At 37.1% G+C, this 18,062-nt stretch overlaps 1 protein-coding gene across 5 annotated transcripts in view; it reads right to left on the bottom strand.

Annotated features, from left to right (window-relative positions):
* Positions 1–18,062, bottom strand: part of USP15 (ubiquitin specific peptidase 15) — a 128,936-nt gene that overhangs the window by 85,181 nt on the left and 25,693 nt on the right. For all 5 annotated transcript variants that reach the window (XR_003511169.1, XM_027542415.1, XM_027542413.1 and 2 more), the window contains exons 2-3: positions 17,573–17,700; positions 2,284–2,414 (exon numbers count right to left, since the gene is read on the bottom strand). Coding sequence is in view for 4 of the 5 variants with exons in the window: in XM_027542415.1 (XP_027398216.1) it covers positions 2,284–2,414; positions 17,573–17,700 (259 nt within the window). In the remaining variant the exon portion in view is untranslated. The remainder of the gene's footprint in view (positions 1–2,283; positions 2,415–17,572; positions 17,701–18,062) is intronic.

Here is an 18,062-nt window from a genome sequence, read left to right as displayed (position 1 = left end):
TTATTTTTTTGGGCTCCAAAATCACTGCAGATAGTGACTGCAGACATGAAATTAAGACATTTACTCCTTGGAAGGAAAGTTATGACCAACCTAGACAGCATATTAAAAAGCAGAGACATTACTTTGCAATAAAGGTCCATCTAGTCAAACCTATGGTTTTTCCATTAGTCATGTACAGATGAGAAAGTTGGACTATAGAGAAAGCTGAGTGCTGAAGAATTGATGCTTTTGAACCGTGGTTTTGGAGAAGACTCTTGAGAGTCCCTTGAACTGCAAGGAGATCCAACCAGTCCACCCTAATGGAAATCAGTCCTGAATATTCATTGGAAGGACTGATGCTAAAGCTGAAACTCCAATACTTTGGCCACTTGACGTGAAGAACTGACTCATTAGAAAAGACCCTGATGCTGAGAAAGATTGAAGGCAGGAGGAGAAGGGGACAACAGACGACAAGATGGCTGGATGGCATCACTGACTCAATGGATACGAGTCTGAGTAAACTCTGGGAGTTGGCGATGGACAGGGAGGCCTGGCATGCTGCAGTCCATGGGGTTGCAAAGAGTAGGACACAACTAAGTGACTGGACTGAACTGAACTGAACTGATTTAAGTTTGAAGGAAGACATTTTAATAGGTACTCTAGATAGTTTAATACACACTAAAGTTTGAAAATTATTTTACAAGTGAAGCAAATTCCAACTGCCTCATTAAAAATAAATATATAATCTACTAATAGACTTCTTGGGGTTCCCTGGTGGCTCAGATGGTAAACAACCTGCCTATGTTTGGGAGAATCCAGGTTAAATCCCTAGATCAGGAAGATCCCCTGGAGACGTGAATGGCTACTCACTCTAGTATTCTTATCTGGGAAACCCTAGGGAGAGAGATGCCTGGCAGGCTTCAGTCGGACACGACTCAGCGACTAAACAATAAGACTTCTTAAACTTTTTTTCCTTCTCCCTATATGAAGTCTTCATCATTCTTTATCTTCTTTAATTTGCTTATCAGACATAGAGTTCAAAAAATGCCAATAAGGCCTCTTTCAAGAAGAAATGTCAAAGGAGTTGTCAGCTGATCAGTTTACTATATGATATTCTACATTTATTAAGGAAAAAACACATGTCATTAATGTTGAATTAATACAAGTTAACACATTTGAATGTATTCTAGACATAGGTTTTTCTTTACCCAGGAATAAAAGTCTTCTAGAGAGTTTTACAGCTAAATATTTTATCCTTCAAATGGTCAAAACACTCAGTTCTATAGGAACTATAGATAAAAATTGTAGGCCATTATATATACACACACATATATGTGTGTGCTCAGTTGTGTCCAACTCTGTGACCCCATGGACTGCAGCCCTCAAGGCTCCTCTGTCTATGGAATTTTCCAGGCGAGATTACTGGAGTAATTATATATTTTATATATACATATATATATATATATAATTTATTTATGGCTAGCATTCCTAGGAGAGATGACTCTTAACTTTAAATTGGCTTTAAGACTGAGTGAAATTAAGGAACAAAACTTAACTAAATCAAAGGCATATTCACATTCTATTTAGAGAACAAAATTCAGTTCTATACCTAAACCACAGATATACAAATACAAACCGGTAATATATCAACTTTGTAGCATCAGTTTCAAATAAACCCAATTATGGTTTGGTCTACTAGAAGTTTATACCCTTGTGTTATATAATTGACTTTTTAAATCATTTTTATGTGGAAATAAAACCAGATAAATAATTCTGCTCTACCTGACTACACTATCAAATACTTCTGTAAGGTTGACAGATCTACCTTAAGTACTGGGTATTATTCTACTATTGCAATACTGACACTTTCATAAATGACTTTTTAGCTCCCCAAAATAAAGAAAATGGGTCATTTTTAATGTTTCTAGACTGTAATTATATAGCTTAAAATCTGGATAAGAAAAACAACTGCATTTTCAAGTTTAAAAAAATTTAAGTATGTAAACTCAAGTGGCTTTCTAAAAGATCCTGAACCTTGCTACCTCTGTCCTTATTTCCTCACCTATAAAATGGGGATAATACTTACCTTAGAAAGACTTTTCATGAGGATTAAATTAGTTAATAATGTATATGATATGCTTATATCAGTGGCTAGCATATAATACACCCTCACTCTATGTGCACTAGTGTACAGTAACATTTTGATGGTCTTTTTCTCCAATTCAGGCTTCATAAGTCATGGAAATTAACAACAAAATATGAACTGTTTAAGAAAAATATTTCTATTCATTTCTTAATATGTACCTTTCGTGCTATTGGTTCCTGACCTTCCATCAATGTGTACCAGCTGACAAGTTTGTTCCAGCCCTCAGTTGGCAACAGTATGTAATCCAATTCATCAATAAGGTGCTCCTTAAGTGACTGGGCATCACCATCTACAAAACAGAAAATAAAATCAATACAGAAAAAGAAGTAATACTACATAGCTCTAAATACTGTGGTCGAACATACTACAAATTATGTAAATTCATGAAGACTAATTCAGGTATTTAAATAATGAGTTTTGAAAGAACCTCTGAAGAGGTTCACAAACTTAAATCTAGGCATTTCAAAATAAACTGTTGCTTTACAAAGTTTCAGTATGTATAATTAGTCAACCAACAGTGTTTTAAAAAGTAACTTTTCTATTATTGAACTCTTAAAGAAATACTAAACTGTTGGTCAGAGGATCCCAATGAAGAGTGTTTCCCAAATATCTTGAGTATCAGAGATCTGTCACACAGTAATAGTGATCAATTCAGCATTAGCTGATGAAGAACATTCAGAAGCAAATCAATAATCTTTCACAATACCAAAGCACATGGACTGAGAACCATGATGGAAACCACAAAAGGGTATCTCATTACTCCAGAGAGTCCACAATCTAGATTCCTCCACAGATCCAGAGTAGAGGTAGTTGTTCAGTTATGCTTCTATGATCCATTTTCAAAATTCCAGTTGGACAGGGCAGGCCAGAGATCTACAAGCAATACTGTGAGCTGTACCTATATCACAGTCCTAACCTGAGACTCACTGATTATTATTTGGTCACTTGAATTTCCAAAGTGTAAAAAACAGAAACAAATAGTTTACTGAGTTATTTGTAAATAACTCAAAAATATAAAGAAGATTTTCTCATTCTGAGTCAGCCCTGAATTAACAAACATGGGAAGCAAAATTGTTACAGGCAGCATTTCAATGATAAAGTACTACTTTTAACAAGATACAATAAAAATCAAGAAGCAAGAGAAATGCTTTAAAAAAATATTATTTACTCTATGTACGATCAATCTATGGTTACAAAATCATACAAACCTTTGAGAAAAACTATGCTTCATATAGAACACAAATGAGAAAACTCTGAATTTTATATGAACTTCAATAGCTGGTACAAAGTAAGTATTAATTTTAAAGCTCAGTTTAAAAAATTCTTAGTTGTAACTTTATTAAATTCTTGATGAGACTGACTATTTGGAACAAATTTTCAGAACCCTCTGAAAATGAAACTCTCTTATGCATCATGTACTAAGTCATGTTATAGCAGATGATCATGTTATCTCAGTCAATTCCGAAAACAATCCTATAAGATGAATATCTATTTTAGATTTAAAAATACATCCAAAGAAATCAAGTAAATTGCCCAAAACATTCACACAGAAAATTGCAGGTACAATGAAAGGTACCATTATGGAAAATACTTTTATCTCAGTTGATTTTCAAAACAATATTATGAAGCAGACAGCTTCATTTTACTTAGTAAATAGATTCAGGTATTGATTAACCTGCCCAAGCTCACATACAGAAAATTGTAGGCTAGACTCAAACATGTATCTATTTACACTAATATCCGTTTTCTTTCCACTATAATCGGCTGCTTCAAAATAAATTTAGGGAAAGAAAAAAGTTTAAAAATTAAGATGTCTATGTTATTCTCCACAATAATTCAAGAGTCTGGGTAAATGATTTTATTATGTAACAGAATCAAATAGTAATTTATATCTAGTTGTTGTTTAGTTACTAAGTTGTATCCAACTCTTTTGCAACCCCATGGACAGCAGCCCGCCAGGCTTCTCTGTCCATGGGATTTCCCGGGCAAGAATACTGAAGTGGGATGCCATTTCCCTCTCCAGGGGATCTTCTCGACCCAGGGATCAAATCCATGTCTCCCACACCGGCAGACAGATTCTTTACCACTGAGCCACCTGAGAAGCCCTATAGTGGATAAAATAAAATGATCAATTTTTAAATCATTTTTAAGGGAGGAAGAACAACCCTAAACACAGAACCTCTCATTTTTGTTACTTCTGTGTTTTTGATATAAAACTGATATCAAAACTGCTGAGATTTAAAGTGTAAAATTTATTGTTGTGACATAGCAATACAAGTGTGAAATCATCATTACCAAAACAATAAACATATCCATCAGCATTTCCCCTCACCCCCTGGCCACAAAGGCTTCCCTGTCGCCCTTTTTTTTGGTGTAATCTCTCCTTCCTGTCCAACCAGGTTCACTGTCTTGTGCCCTGAAAACTGCTTATCTGTGTTTTCCAACTGTAGACTAATTTGCATTTTCTAGATTATATAAGATTGGTATGTACTGCTTTATTTGGCGTCATTTATGCTGCATCATTATTTTGAAATCCATCCATATTTTTACGTATCGAGAGTTCATTCCTTTTAATTGCTGAGTAGGATTTCATTACTTTATATGAACATTCTGTAATTTGTTTATTCATTCAGCTACTAATGGGCATTTTGGACTGTTTCCAATTTTCTCTACAAGTAACACTGATATGAACACTTATGTGTAAGTTTTCTCTTCATGTCTCTTGGGTAAATACCAAGGAGTGGAATGATTGGTTCCTATGGTAAATGTATATTTAGCTTTTTAAGAAACTGCAAGACTATTTCATTATCCAAAATAGTGTATGAAAGTTCTACTTGCTCTACAGCCTCATCAATACTTGGTATGGATTTATCTTTTAAATTGTAATTTGAATCATTGTAAATGATTCAAATCATGCACAGCGGGACCTCACTGTAGTTTTAATCTTCATTCTTCTAATGACTAGTGATGTTGAGTAATGTGCTTTCTGAAAACACCACCTTCTCTGGTGAGGCATCTGTTTAAGCCTTTTGTCTATTTTTTCCACTGGGCTTTATGGAATTCTTTATTCTGCACCTATTTTATCAGCTAAGTAATTTGCAAATACTTTCTCCCACATTGTGGTTTATCTTTTCATTCTCTTAACAGTGTTATTTGAAGAAGCTTTTGTTAATGATGAATTACAAATCATCAATTTTTCCCTTTATCAATTGTACTTTTTAATTCATACTTAAGAAATCTTTGCTTAACACAGTGTCACAAAAATCTTCTCCTAATTTTTTCCTAAGAGTTTCATAATTTTGGTTTTTACATTTAAGTCTATGGTGTGTTTTGAGTTAATTTTGTATATGGTGCTGGGTACAGGTCAAAGTTCGTTTGTTTCTGGCAAATAGATACTTAACACTCAAGCAGCATTCATCTATTTAAAAGACTTCACTGAATTTCTCTTACATTTTTATGTAAAATGAACTGCATATATGTGTGGATCTACTACTAGATCCTCTAATATGTTCAACTATTTTTTATCTCACACTATATACAAATATTAATTTTAAATTGATCAGAGACAGAAATGTAACCGCCAAAACTAAAAAACTCTTAGAAGAAAACATGTCTTTTCTGATCCTGGATTAAGTGATGGTTTCTGCAACAAAATCACAAGCAACCAAAGGAAAAAAATAGATAAACTGGACTTCATCAGAATTAATTTGCACTTTAGAGGCACCATCAAGAAAGTAAAAGACATACACAGAATGGGAGACAATTTTTGGAAATCTTGTTTGATAAGGGACTAGTATCCAGAATACATAAACAACTCTTAAAACGTAACAGTAAACAGACAAATAACCCAATTAAAACATGAGCACAGGATCTGAATATTTTTCTTTTTTTTTCTGAATATTTTTCCAAAACAGATATAAGCAGCACAGATATGACACTTAACATCATTAATCATTAGGGAAATCAAAATAACAAACAGATATAAAAATAACAAATACAAATCTATTGTTACAAAAGTAACAATAGATATCAGTTCACTGGAAAAGACCTTGGCCCTTGGAAAGACTGAAGGCAGGAGGAAAAGGGTGCTAAGGAGGAATGTTTGGATAGCATCACTGACTATAAGGACGTGAGTTTGAGCAAACTCCAGGAGACAGAGAAAGACAGGGAAGGCTGGCACCACTGGGTCGCAGAGTCAGACCTGACTTAGCAACTGAACAACAACAACCATTTCATACCTATTAGGATGGCTATAACATAAAAGAATAGACAATAATAAGTTTGGCAAGATGTGGAGGAACTGGTACCCTACTTGCTGCTGGTGGGAATATAAAATGGTGCCAACTATTTTGGAAAAGTTAGGCAATTCCTCAAACAGATAAACAGAGTTACTATATGACCAAGAACACATCTACACAAAAATCCGTACATGAACAGTTCATGAATGAATTATTCATTCATAGCCAGAAAGTGAAAACAACCCAAATGTCCATCAGTTGATGAACGGATAAATTAAATGTGGCATATCTCTATACAATGGAAAATTATCCATCCACTAAAAAAAGAATAAAATACTGATTCATGCTACATGAATGACACTTGAAAACTCTGTACCAAGCAAAAGAAGTACAACACTACGGACACGCATTGTTTGATTCCATTTAGATGAAATGTTCACAAAAGGAGAATCCACAGAGACAGAAAATATATTAATGATTGCCTAGGGCTGGGGTCTTGAGAGGGGATGAAGAGTGACTGCTAATGGATATGAAGTTTCTTTCTGGGGTGATGAAAATTTTGTGGAATTAGACAATGGTGATGGTTGTAAAACTATGAATATAAAAAAAGAAAGCCAGTGAATTACAGAATTTCAAAGGATGAATTTTATGGTGTGGGAGTTGGACATGACTGAGTGAACTGAACTGAACTGAACTGAAACTCTATCTCATTTTTTAAAAAGCCTACTAGGAATGTGATTTGAAATTGTGTTGAATCTGTAGACTGAGTGGAGGAATTAAACAATACTGAGTTTTCTGATCCAAAAATATAATTTCTCTCTTTATTTAGGCTTTAAATTATCTCAGCAATATCCTGTAGTTTTTAGTTTACATGTATTATAGATTTATCTGCATTTTATATTTTGGTACTATTATAAAATATGTTTTTAAAATTTAAATTCATGTTAGTTCATTTTTAGTGTACAAGAAACACAACTGGTTTTTGAGTAATGGTCTGGTATCCTATAGGCTAATTTCATTTATTAATTCTAGAAGCTTTCTTTTTGTAGATTTTATTAACTTTTCTACATAGACACAGGTATTTGTGAATAAAGGAAGACTTACTACTTTTTCCTACAGGGATCAAGACCATCCCCATGGAAAAGAAAAGCAAAAAAGCAAAATGGCTGTCTGGGGAGGCCTTACAAATAGCTGTGAAAAGAAGAGAAGCGAAGAGCAAAGGAGAAAAGGAAAGATATAAGCATCTGAATGCAGAGTTCCAAAGAAGAGCAAGAAGAGATAAGAAAGCCTTCTTCAGCGATCAATGCAAAGAAATAGAGGAAAACAACAGAATGGGAAAGACTAGGCATCTCTTCAAGAAAATCAGGGATACCAAAGAAACATTTCATGCAAAGATGGGCTCGATAAACGACAGAAATGGTATGGACCTAACAGAAGCAGAAGATATTAAGAAGAGATGGGAAGAATACACAGAAGAACTGTACAAAAAAGATCTTCATGACCCAGATAATCACAATGGTGTGATCACTGACTTAGAGCCAGACATCCTGGAATGTGAAGTCAAGTGGGCCTTAGGAAGCATCACTACGAACAAAGCTAGTGGAGGTGATGGAATTCCAGTTGAGCTTTTCCAAATCCTGAAAGATGATGCTGTGAAAGTGCTGCACTCAATATGCCAGCAAATTTGGAAAACTCAGCAGTGGCCACAGGACTGGAAAAGGTCAGTTTTCATTCCAATCCCAAAAAGAAAGGCAATGCCAAAGAATGCTCAAACTACCGCACAATTGCACTCATCTCACATGCTAGTAAAGTAATGCTCAAAATTCTCCAAGCCAGGCTTCAGCAATATGTGAACCGTGAACTTCCTGATGTTCAAGCTGGTTTTAGAAAAGACAGAGGAACCAGAGATCAAATTGCCAACATCCGCTGGATCATGGAAAAAGCAAGAGAGTTCCAGAAAAGCATCTATTTCTGCTTTATTGACTATGCCAAAGCCTTTGACTGTGTGGATCACAATAAACTGTGGACAATTCTGAAAGAGATGGGAATACCAGACCACCTGATCTGCCTCCTGAGAAATTTGTATGCAGGTCAGGAAGCAACAGTTAGAACTGGACATGGAACAACAGACTGGTTCCAAATAGGAAAAGAAGTTGGTCAAAGCTGTATATTGTCACCCTGTTTATTTAACTTATATGCAGAGTACTTCATGAGAAACGCTGGACTGGAAGAAACACAAGCTGGAATCAAGATTGCAGGAGAAATATCAATAACCTCAGATATGCAGATGACACCACCTTTATGGCAGAAAGTGAAGAGGAACTCAAAAGCCTCTTGATGAAAGTGAAAGTGGAGAGTGAAAAAGTTGGCTTAAAGCTCAACATTCAGAAAACGAAGATCATGGCATCTGGTCCCATCACTTCATGGCAAATAGATGGGGAAACAGTGGAAATAGTGTCAGACTTTATTTTTCTGGGCTCCAAAATCACTACAGATGGTGACTGCAGCCATGAAATTAAAAGGCGCTTACTCCTTGGAAGGAAAGTTATGACCAACCTAGATAGCATATTCAAAAGCAGAGACATTACTTTGCCAACAAAGGTTGGCGTAGTCACGGCTATGGTTTTTCCTGTGGTCATGTATGGATGTGAGAGTTGGACTGTGAAGAAGGCTGAGTGCCGAAGAATTGATGCTTTTGAACTGTGGTGTTGGAGAAGACTCTTGAGAGTCCCTTGGACTGCAAGGAGATCCAACCAGTCCATTCTGAAGGAGATCAGCCCTGGGATTTCTTTGGAAGGACTGATGCTAAAGCTGAAACTCCAGTACTTTGGCCACCTCATGCGAAGAGTTGACTCACTGGAAAAGACTGATGCTGGGAGGGATTGGGGGCAAGAGGAGGAGGAGACGACAGAGGATGAGATGGCTGGATGGCATCACTGACTCGATGGATGTGAGTCTGAGTGAACTCCGGGAGTTGGTGATGGACAGGGAGGCCTGGCGTGCTGCGATTCACGGGGTCACAAAGAGTCAGACACGACTGAGCGACTGATCTGATACAATCTGTATGTCTTTTACATTTTCTTTTTGCTTTATTAAACACTGTCTAGAACCTCCAGTACAATCTTGGCTTAAAGAGTTGAGAGTAGGCATCCTTGCTTTTCCCTGATTTTAGAGGGGAAGCATTCAGTCTTTCACTGTTGAGTATGTCATCTGTAGATGCCCATTTTCATAGATGCCCATTCTGAGGTTGAGGAAGTTTCTTTGTATTTTACTCTTTTATATAGTATTTTGGTAATGTTTTTTCTATATACCTATCCTCTTTATTTTTGGACTTGATTTACTAAAATTCTGTTAATAATAGATGCATCTATGCTCATCAGGGGTATACTGGTTGAGAACTTTTTTTTCTTGAAATGTCTCTCTTAGACTTTGGTATCAAAGTAATGCTGGTTTCACTGCATGAAGCAGTCTCTCCTAATTTTTGAAAAGAGCTTTTGTTGAATTGGCATAATTCTCTTAAACAGTACTGGTAGAATTCACTAGTGGCACCATCAAGGTCTGATGTTTTCTTTGTGAGGAAATTTTAAACTACAAATTCAACTTCTTTAATTGATATAGGGCTCTTCAGAAAATTCATTCTTTTGGAATGAGCTTTATGAGCTTTATTAGTTTTCATCTTTCAAGAAATATTTCTTTATTGTCCTTTTGCTATTTGTAGATTTCTATACAGATGTTACCTCTCTTGTTCCTGATACTGGTAGCTATGTCTTTTACCTTTCTCTTTGGAGGGAATGATGCTGAAGCTGAAACTCCAGTATCAGCCACCTCATGTGAAGAGTTTACTCATTGAAAAAGACCCTGATGCTGGGAGGGATTGGGGGTAGGAGGAGAAGGGGACGACAGAGGATGCGATGGCTGGATGGCATCACTGACTCGATGGACGTGAGTCTGGGTGAAGTCCGAGAGTTGGTGATGGACAGGGAGGCCTGGTATGCTGCAATTAATGGGGTCGCGAAGAGTTGGACACGACTGAGCGACTGAACTGTGATCAAACTAGGTCTTTATAAATTTTATTATCTTCATAAAGAACCAGTCTTTGGTTTCATTGATTGTCTCTATTTTTCTGTTTTCCCTTTATTTGATTTCTGTTCTGAACTTAGTATTTCCTTTCTTCTGCTTGATTTAATTTGTTCTTATTTTTAGTTTTCTGAGTCAGAAACCAAGGTCACTGATTTGAGACCTTTTCTTTTCCTTATGCACGTTAAATGAGCTATAAATTCCTCTCCACTTACTATTTGCCTTCCACAAATTTTGATATGTTTTGTTTTCACTTTCATTTAAAATACTTCTTAATTTCTTTGAGTTCTCTTTGACCCATGAGTTATGCAGAAGCATGTTAAGTTTTCAAACACTTGAAGATGTTTTACCTCTCAGTTATAACCTTTCCTTTTCCTTATACATGTTAAAAGAGCTATAAACTACCCTCCACATACTATTTATCTGCCTTCCACAAATTTTGATATGTTTTGTTTTCACTTTCATTTAGTTAAAAATACTTGCTAATTTCTTTGAGTTCTCTTTGACCCATGAGTTATGCATAAGTATGTTAGTTTTCAAACACCAAGACGTTTCACCTCTCAGTTATTATTCCTCTGTAGTAAGAAAACATACTTTGTATGATTTAACTCCTGCTAACTTTACTGAACCAGGTTTTATGCATAATACAGTTTATCTAAATGCTTCATGTGAACACCAAAAAGAATTTTCATTCTGCTGTTGTTCAGTGGGAATACAGTAAGTCCTCTACACATGAACAAGTTCCATTTCAAGAGTGTGTTCATAAGTCCAATAAGGTTAGCCTAGGTATCTAACACAACTGGCTACACAGTACTACACTATAATAGATTTACAACACTTTCCACACAAATAATATTTAAAAACACACAAAAAATAAGGAAAACATTTTTAATCTTATAGTACAGTACCTTGAAAAGTATAGTAGTACATAGAGTACAACAGCTGGCATACAGGGGCTGGCATAGAGTGAACAGGCAAGAAGAGTTACTGATGGAGGCAGGAGAGGAGGTGGGAGATGATAAGAGCTGAAAGACTGTCAGCAACAGGAGGCAGAGGGCAAGGTGCAATGTCACTTATGCCTGATGCTGATGACACGGGTTCTGGGTCCTTGCCCGATTCAATTCTATCTACCCTGTTGAAAAAACAATCCAGTGATGTCTGGGTAAGTAGTTCTCTTTTTTCTTGTCACAGATGACAGAGTAGCACTGGACTGCATTCTGAACAGCAGTGGCACTTGGGCCCCACACCTCAAAAACTAACAGTGCCTCCTCAAATAAAGAAAACCCTTTGCCATTTTATGTGTCATTAATCTCTTTGTTCTTCAGTTATTTCTTCTTCCTCTTGTCTCTCTTCATCCTTTCTCTGGGCCTCCAATTCCATCAGGTCTTTATTAGTAAGCTCCTCATTTTGCACAGCAAGGTCAATGAGGTCATCCTCTTGCAGATCTAGCTCCAATTTTTTTCCTGAGGGTCACTAAGTGGCTGAAGACCTCTTTTGATTCTTTGTCTACCTTCTCAAATCCATGAAAATGATGAATAAATTGTGGGTAAAGGTTCTTCCAAATCCCATTCATGATGACAACTAAATATCACACCAAGCAAAGTCAATGTTTTTTATGGGTTTGTACATGGTACAGCCCTTCCAAAACTGTTGCAAGGTGGTTCCTGATTTGTCACTTGCCTTTATTGCCTGACAAAAAGTGCAATGCGAATAGTATTTCTTAAAAGTCCACAGGCTTTTAACCCCCTGGTCCACAGGCTGGATAACTGACATAGTATTTGGTGGCAGATACACACTGGGATGAAAGTCATCCATGAATGACTTTGGAGGGTGGCCGAGAGTATTGTTGAGCAGCAAAAGAATGCTGAATGGGATGTCTTTCTTCAAGCAGTATTTCTCAACTCTGGGATAAAATGGTGGAAAAACCAATCCTGGAAAATGGCCTGTGTAACCCGGGCTTTGGGGTTTCTCCACACAAAAGGAAGAGAGTCCCTGTCTGTTTTTAAGGGCTCTTGGGTTCTCTGGATGAGAAACTAAAAGATTCTCTGGCTTCATACTGCCAGAAGCACTGCCACCAAACAAAGAGAGTTAGCCTATCCTTTAGTGTTTTATAGCCTGGCATCAACTTTTCTTTCTTACTGATATAACTTTGGTCTGAATTCCTCTTCCAGTACAGTCCTCGCATCCACATTAAAAACCTGCTATAGTAAATACATTCCTTCATCAATAATTTCTTAAAGCATTTCAGGAAATTTCCAGGCAGATACCATACCTACACTCACTGCCTTGGCACTTACCTTTACATTGTAAAGCTTCGCTCTAGCCTTGAATCGATAAAAGCATGGTTGGCTTTAAAAGATGTGCCTTCTGATTTTTCACCATGTTTCTTCTTCAAGTCTTCATAAGGCTTTTAACTTTCTCTTGCATCAGCATTAAACTGAGAGCAACTCAGCTGACACCGATCCTGCATTCACATACTGAGAAGTTTCTCCATCTCCTCCATTACTTTTCCATGCTCCTTTGGTATTATTGTCAACATCATTGGCATGGCATACTTCACATGTCCAAGACTGAATGATTCATGTTATAAGAATAAGTGATCTTCACCATCTTTTTGCCTTGCTCCACTCTCTCAATTATTTTCACTTTTGTTTTCATTGTTATTGCTTGGTGCTTCTTAGCAGTACCAGCTACATCACCGCTGCTTTTATGCTTGCTTCTGAACATCCTGGGCTTGAAATAAAGATACTACACCACTGTACTCTATACAGTACTTTACAGTAAAGTACACAAAAGCACAACCACTTGTAAGAGGATGCATGCAACAACGTATTCCAGACACATGAACCAACTTATATGACTGGATATGTGAATGCATGTACTTTGAAAGTTCGCGGTTAGTATATAGGGAACGTACTGTATTCTATAAATGTCAGGACAAGCAGATTGATTTATTTCCTTTCTACTTTTTTGTCTACACTTTTTCTATTATAAGAATAGCACTGAAATATCCATTATATAATTGTGGATATTTTTCTATTTCTCCTTGTGGTTCTGGTTCTGTCAGGTTGTACTCTGCATATTTTCAAGTAACACCATTAGATGGGTATATATTTTTAGGATTATTATGTTTTCTTAATGAACTGTCCTGGCCCATTTACGATTATGAAATGCACTTTTATTCCTGATAATGTTCACTGTTCTAAATCTTAATGTCTGATATTAAAATGGCCACTCCAGCATTCTTTTGATTATAGTGTTGTATGCGTTCATTTCAGTTCAATCACTCAGTTGTGTCCGACTCTTTGCAACCCCATGGACTGAAGTTAGTATGTGTCTTAGTTTTCTACTGCTAACAAATAACCATAGTAGCTTAAAACAATACCTATTTATAGTCTCATAGTTCTGTGGGTCAGAACTTCAGGTGAGTTCAACTGGGCTTTCTACTTCAGTTCAGTCCCTCAGTCGTGTCCAACTCTTTGTGATCCCATGAATTGCACCAGGCCTCCCTGTCCATCACCAACTCCCGGAGTTCACCCAGACTCACGTCCATCGAGTCAGTGATGCCATCCAGCCATCTCATCCTCTGTCGTCCCCTTTTCCTCCTGCCCCCAATCCCTCCCAGCATCAGAGTCTTTTCCAATGAGTCAACTATTCGCAGCAGGTGGCCAAAGTACTGGAGTTTCAGCTTTAGCATCATTCCTTCCAAAGAAATCCCAGGGCTGACCTCCTTTAGAATGGACTGGTTGGATCTCCTTGCAGTCAAAGGGACTCTCAAGAGTTTTCTCTAACACCACAGTTCAAAAGCATCAATTCTTCTGCGCTCAGCTTTCTTCACAGTCCAACTCTCACATCCATACATGACCATTGGAAAAACCATAGCCTTGACTAGATGGACCTTTGTTGGCAAAGTAATGTCTCTGCTTTTCAATATACTATCTAGGTTGGTCATAACTTTTCTTCCAAAGAGTAAGTGTCTTTTAATTTCATGGCTGCAGTCACCATCTGCAGTGATTTTGGAGCCCACAAAAATAAAGTCTGACACTGTTTCGCCATCTATTTCCCTTTCTACTTAGGGTCTTACAAAGAGGAAATCAAGATGTCAGACAGGCTTCTCTCCTATCTGAAGGCTCTGGGAAAGAATCTACTTCCAAGTTCATTCAGGTTGTTGGCAGAATCTAGTTCCTCATGGCTACAGGTATGTGGTGCCTGTTTTCTTGCTGGCTATAGGCACAACCATTCTCTTTGTCCCTAGATGACACCTGTATTTCTTTTCACATAGTCCCATTTTCAAATCAGCAATGAGTTCTTCTCATGCTTTAAATCCTAACTTCTATAGCTACCAGCCAGAGAAAGCTCTGCTTTCAAAGGGCATGTATGATCAGATAAAGCTCACTGGGATAATCTCTGTTTTGTCATATAACATAAATAATCACAGGAATGATATCTTATTCTCAGGTTCCACTTACACTCAAAGGGGAGATGGTTATATAAGAGTGAGGATGACTGGAGGTTAGTCTTAGAATCTTTCAATCTCTATTTGTACTCTGTATTTAAGGTGGGTTTCTGGTAGACAGTATACAGTTGGATCTTTATTTTTTAATCCATCTTACAGTCTCTACCTCAAATTTACATTAAATACAATTGTTCATAGAGTTGGGTTTAAATCTACCATCTCACTTGCTATTCACTTTTTATTTGTTTCATTTGCTTTGTGTTCTTCTCCACTTAAAAAAATTTTTTAAACGTTGCTATTTCTCCTTATTATGCATTATATTTTCTGCTTCTTTGCATTCTGGGTACTATTTGTTTGGATCCAAGATATTAAAAATTTTATCTTGTTGGATGGATGTTGGATATTTTTGTATTCCTGCTTCCCAGGTGGCATGTGGTAAAGAATCTAATCTGCCTGCCAATGCAGAAAACCCAAGAGACGCGGGTTCAATCCCTGGGTGGGGAAGATACCCTAGAGGAGGAAATGGCCACCCACTCCAGTATTTTTGTCTGAGGGACAAAAATTCCAGGGACTGAGGAGCCTGGTAGGCTATAATAGATGGGGTTGCAAAAAGTCAGACACAATTGAGCGCACACGCGCGCGTGCACCCACCCACCCACCCACACACACACACACACACACAAATACTCTTGTGTTCTGTTCTGAGATGCAGTTAAGTTACTTGGAAATAGTTGCTTTTGATTTAGAAGGACAAGAGGATTCATTTTGCCCTTCTATAGAGGCAAACCCATTCTCTGCAGTCTACTCCATGATTTATAACGTTTTCCACTCTGGCTACTGTGAACACATTATTCTTGCTCCTTTATGAGTGAAACTGAGGGTACTCATCAGTTAGATCCATTAAACTGTAATTTCTTAATGAACAGTGAACTGTAACATGCCTTCACTGATCAAACTCACTTTAATTGTTTTTACAAAAACTCGCATGTCCTCCAAGTTTCATAAAGTCTAAAAATAAGATACTTTCCTGAGATGTTTTTCAGGAATTTGCAATCAGCTGCGTTCAGTTCTAGGTAGAGCTAAGATTAAAACCACTAACTGTCCAACTGGGCTTGTATGAAGTGTCCACTTGGTGACCTTTTGACGTGAAAGGGCCCACAATTCCACCCTCAGAACATGCTAACGCCTCCATTTTCTGAACATGTGTCTTATGGACAAGCAAGCAGCTTACCTGCATCTGCACAAGAATGACTCACTTTTTTATCATCAATTACCCTTCCCCATGCTCTGCATACCTTGGACTACCCTGCTTCTTTATTTCCACAAATACCCTGAGTCCCTTGCTATCAGGTAGGTGGATTTGAGAGTTGTTCTCCCCACTCCTCACTTGGTTGCCTCACAAATAAATCCTTTCCCTGCTGCAAACTTTGCCATGTCAGCATCTGGCTTGTAGCGCATCTGGCAAATGAACCTGATTTGGTCACATGAACCTAAATGATTGCTCTAATTCTTTTGACAATTCTTTTCTTGGCTTTGGGTGGCTTGTCACACACATGCACTAGTCAACTGTCAGCTGAAGACTTACAAGAGTCTTCAGTGGTTTCTGTAGATCTCTAGGTCTCTCTCTCTCCTTACGTGCTGCTCATTCCTCTCTGGTTCTCTGCCCTGGAAACTCTGGCTGTCTTGGTCTCCCTGGACTCCAAACTCTTTTCTCAACTAAGGGAGGTTGCCAGGCTTTGCATGGGTCTCCCCTTTTGTGCTGTGCCTTGGAAACTCTCTCAATACAGTAAGCTGAGGAAAACACAGGGCTCATTTCATTTGTTTCATACTTCTCAGGGATCACTGTTCTTCAATGCCTGATGTCCAATGTTTTGAGAACCACGGTTTCATATATTTTGTCAGGGTTTTGGTTCATTTAAATGGAAAGATAAGTCTGGTCCTTGTTATTCTACCTAGGCCAGTAATGAAAGTTCTAGTACTTAGGTTTTATTCTCTTTAAATGTTACCAGAGTTTTAGAAGAGCTGACAAGTATTAATAGTAAGGGTTGTAGAAAAAAATCCAAAAATCCAAGAAGGTAACATATACCACTGCTCCCGAATTAAAGAAGTTACGTGTCTGTTAGCAAAATAATAACACAATAGAGCATTTCCCCCAAACAGTAAGATAGTGCTATCTAGTCTTAAAAGCTAATAAACCCTTTTTACATCATAAATGACAAAATTTGTCATAATATAGAAAACTAATTATGACAAAATAATCTGAATTCATTAGGTCAAATCTATAATATAGTCGGCCCTCTGCATCCACTGGGAAGAAAAACATTCCAGAAAGTTCCAAAAACTAAAACTTGAATTTGCTATGTAACATCAACTATTTACATAGCATTTATATTTTGTTAGGTATTAAAAGTAACCAACAAAAGACTTAAAGTTTATGGGAAGACATATAGATTATATGCAAATATTATGCCATTTTATATAAGGGGCTTGAGCATCCATAGATTTTAGTATCTGAGAGGGGTCGTGGAATCAAACCCCACATGGACACCAAGGGATGACTATATAAGAAATTTCTGATTTATCAATTTATTTACATTAACATTTTCCACATTATATATGTTGACCATAATATATTAAAATGAACACATTTACCAACTTGATTTAAGGAAATAATACCTCTAAGAAGCCCAGAGTTATCAATGGGTCCAGGATAAACGTTTTGATCTCCCATCTGGTATTTGTCCCAACTGTCAAAGCCAACATACTTTTTCCACTGTTTGAACCAGCGACTATCGACTAGGTACCTAAAAAAGAAGAGAAATTGGTAAAAGAAAATATCAAGAACGTTAAGAATAGCAGAAAAGCTATCTTTTTTTTAAAATATATATATTTTTAATGTGGACCATTTTGAATGAATTACAATGTTGCTTCTGTTTCATGTTTTGGTTTTTTAACTGCAAGGCATGTGGGATCTTAGCTCCCCAACCAGGGCTCAAACCTGTATCCCCCACGATGGAAGGTGAAGTCTTAACCAATGGGCCACCAGGGAAGTCCCTCTATTTTTTATATTTCACTTTATATCAAAGTACATATCTACTTCAAAGGATTACTGAGAATAACTAATGCCACAGTTGTAGAAGAGAAATATTTCACTTGTGTAAGGTAT

Source organism: Bos indicus x Bos taurus, chromosome 5 (genome assembly GCF_003369695.1).
Source record: "Bos indicus x Bos taurus breed Angus x Brahman F1 hybrid chromosome 5, Bos_hybrid_MaternalHap_v2.0, whole genome shotgun sequence".
In the NCBI taxonomy this organism is placed as follows: Eukaryota; Metazoa; Chordata; class Mammalia; order Artiodactyla; family Bovidae; genus Bos; species Bos indicus x Bos taurus.
This window is presented reverse-complemented; position numbering and strand designations above follow the sequence as displayed.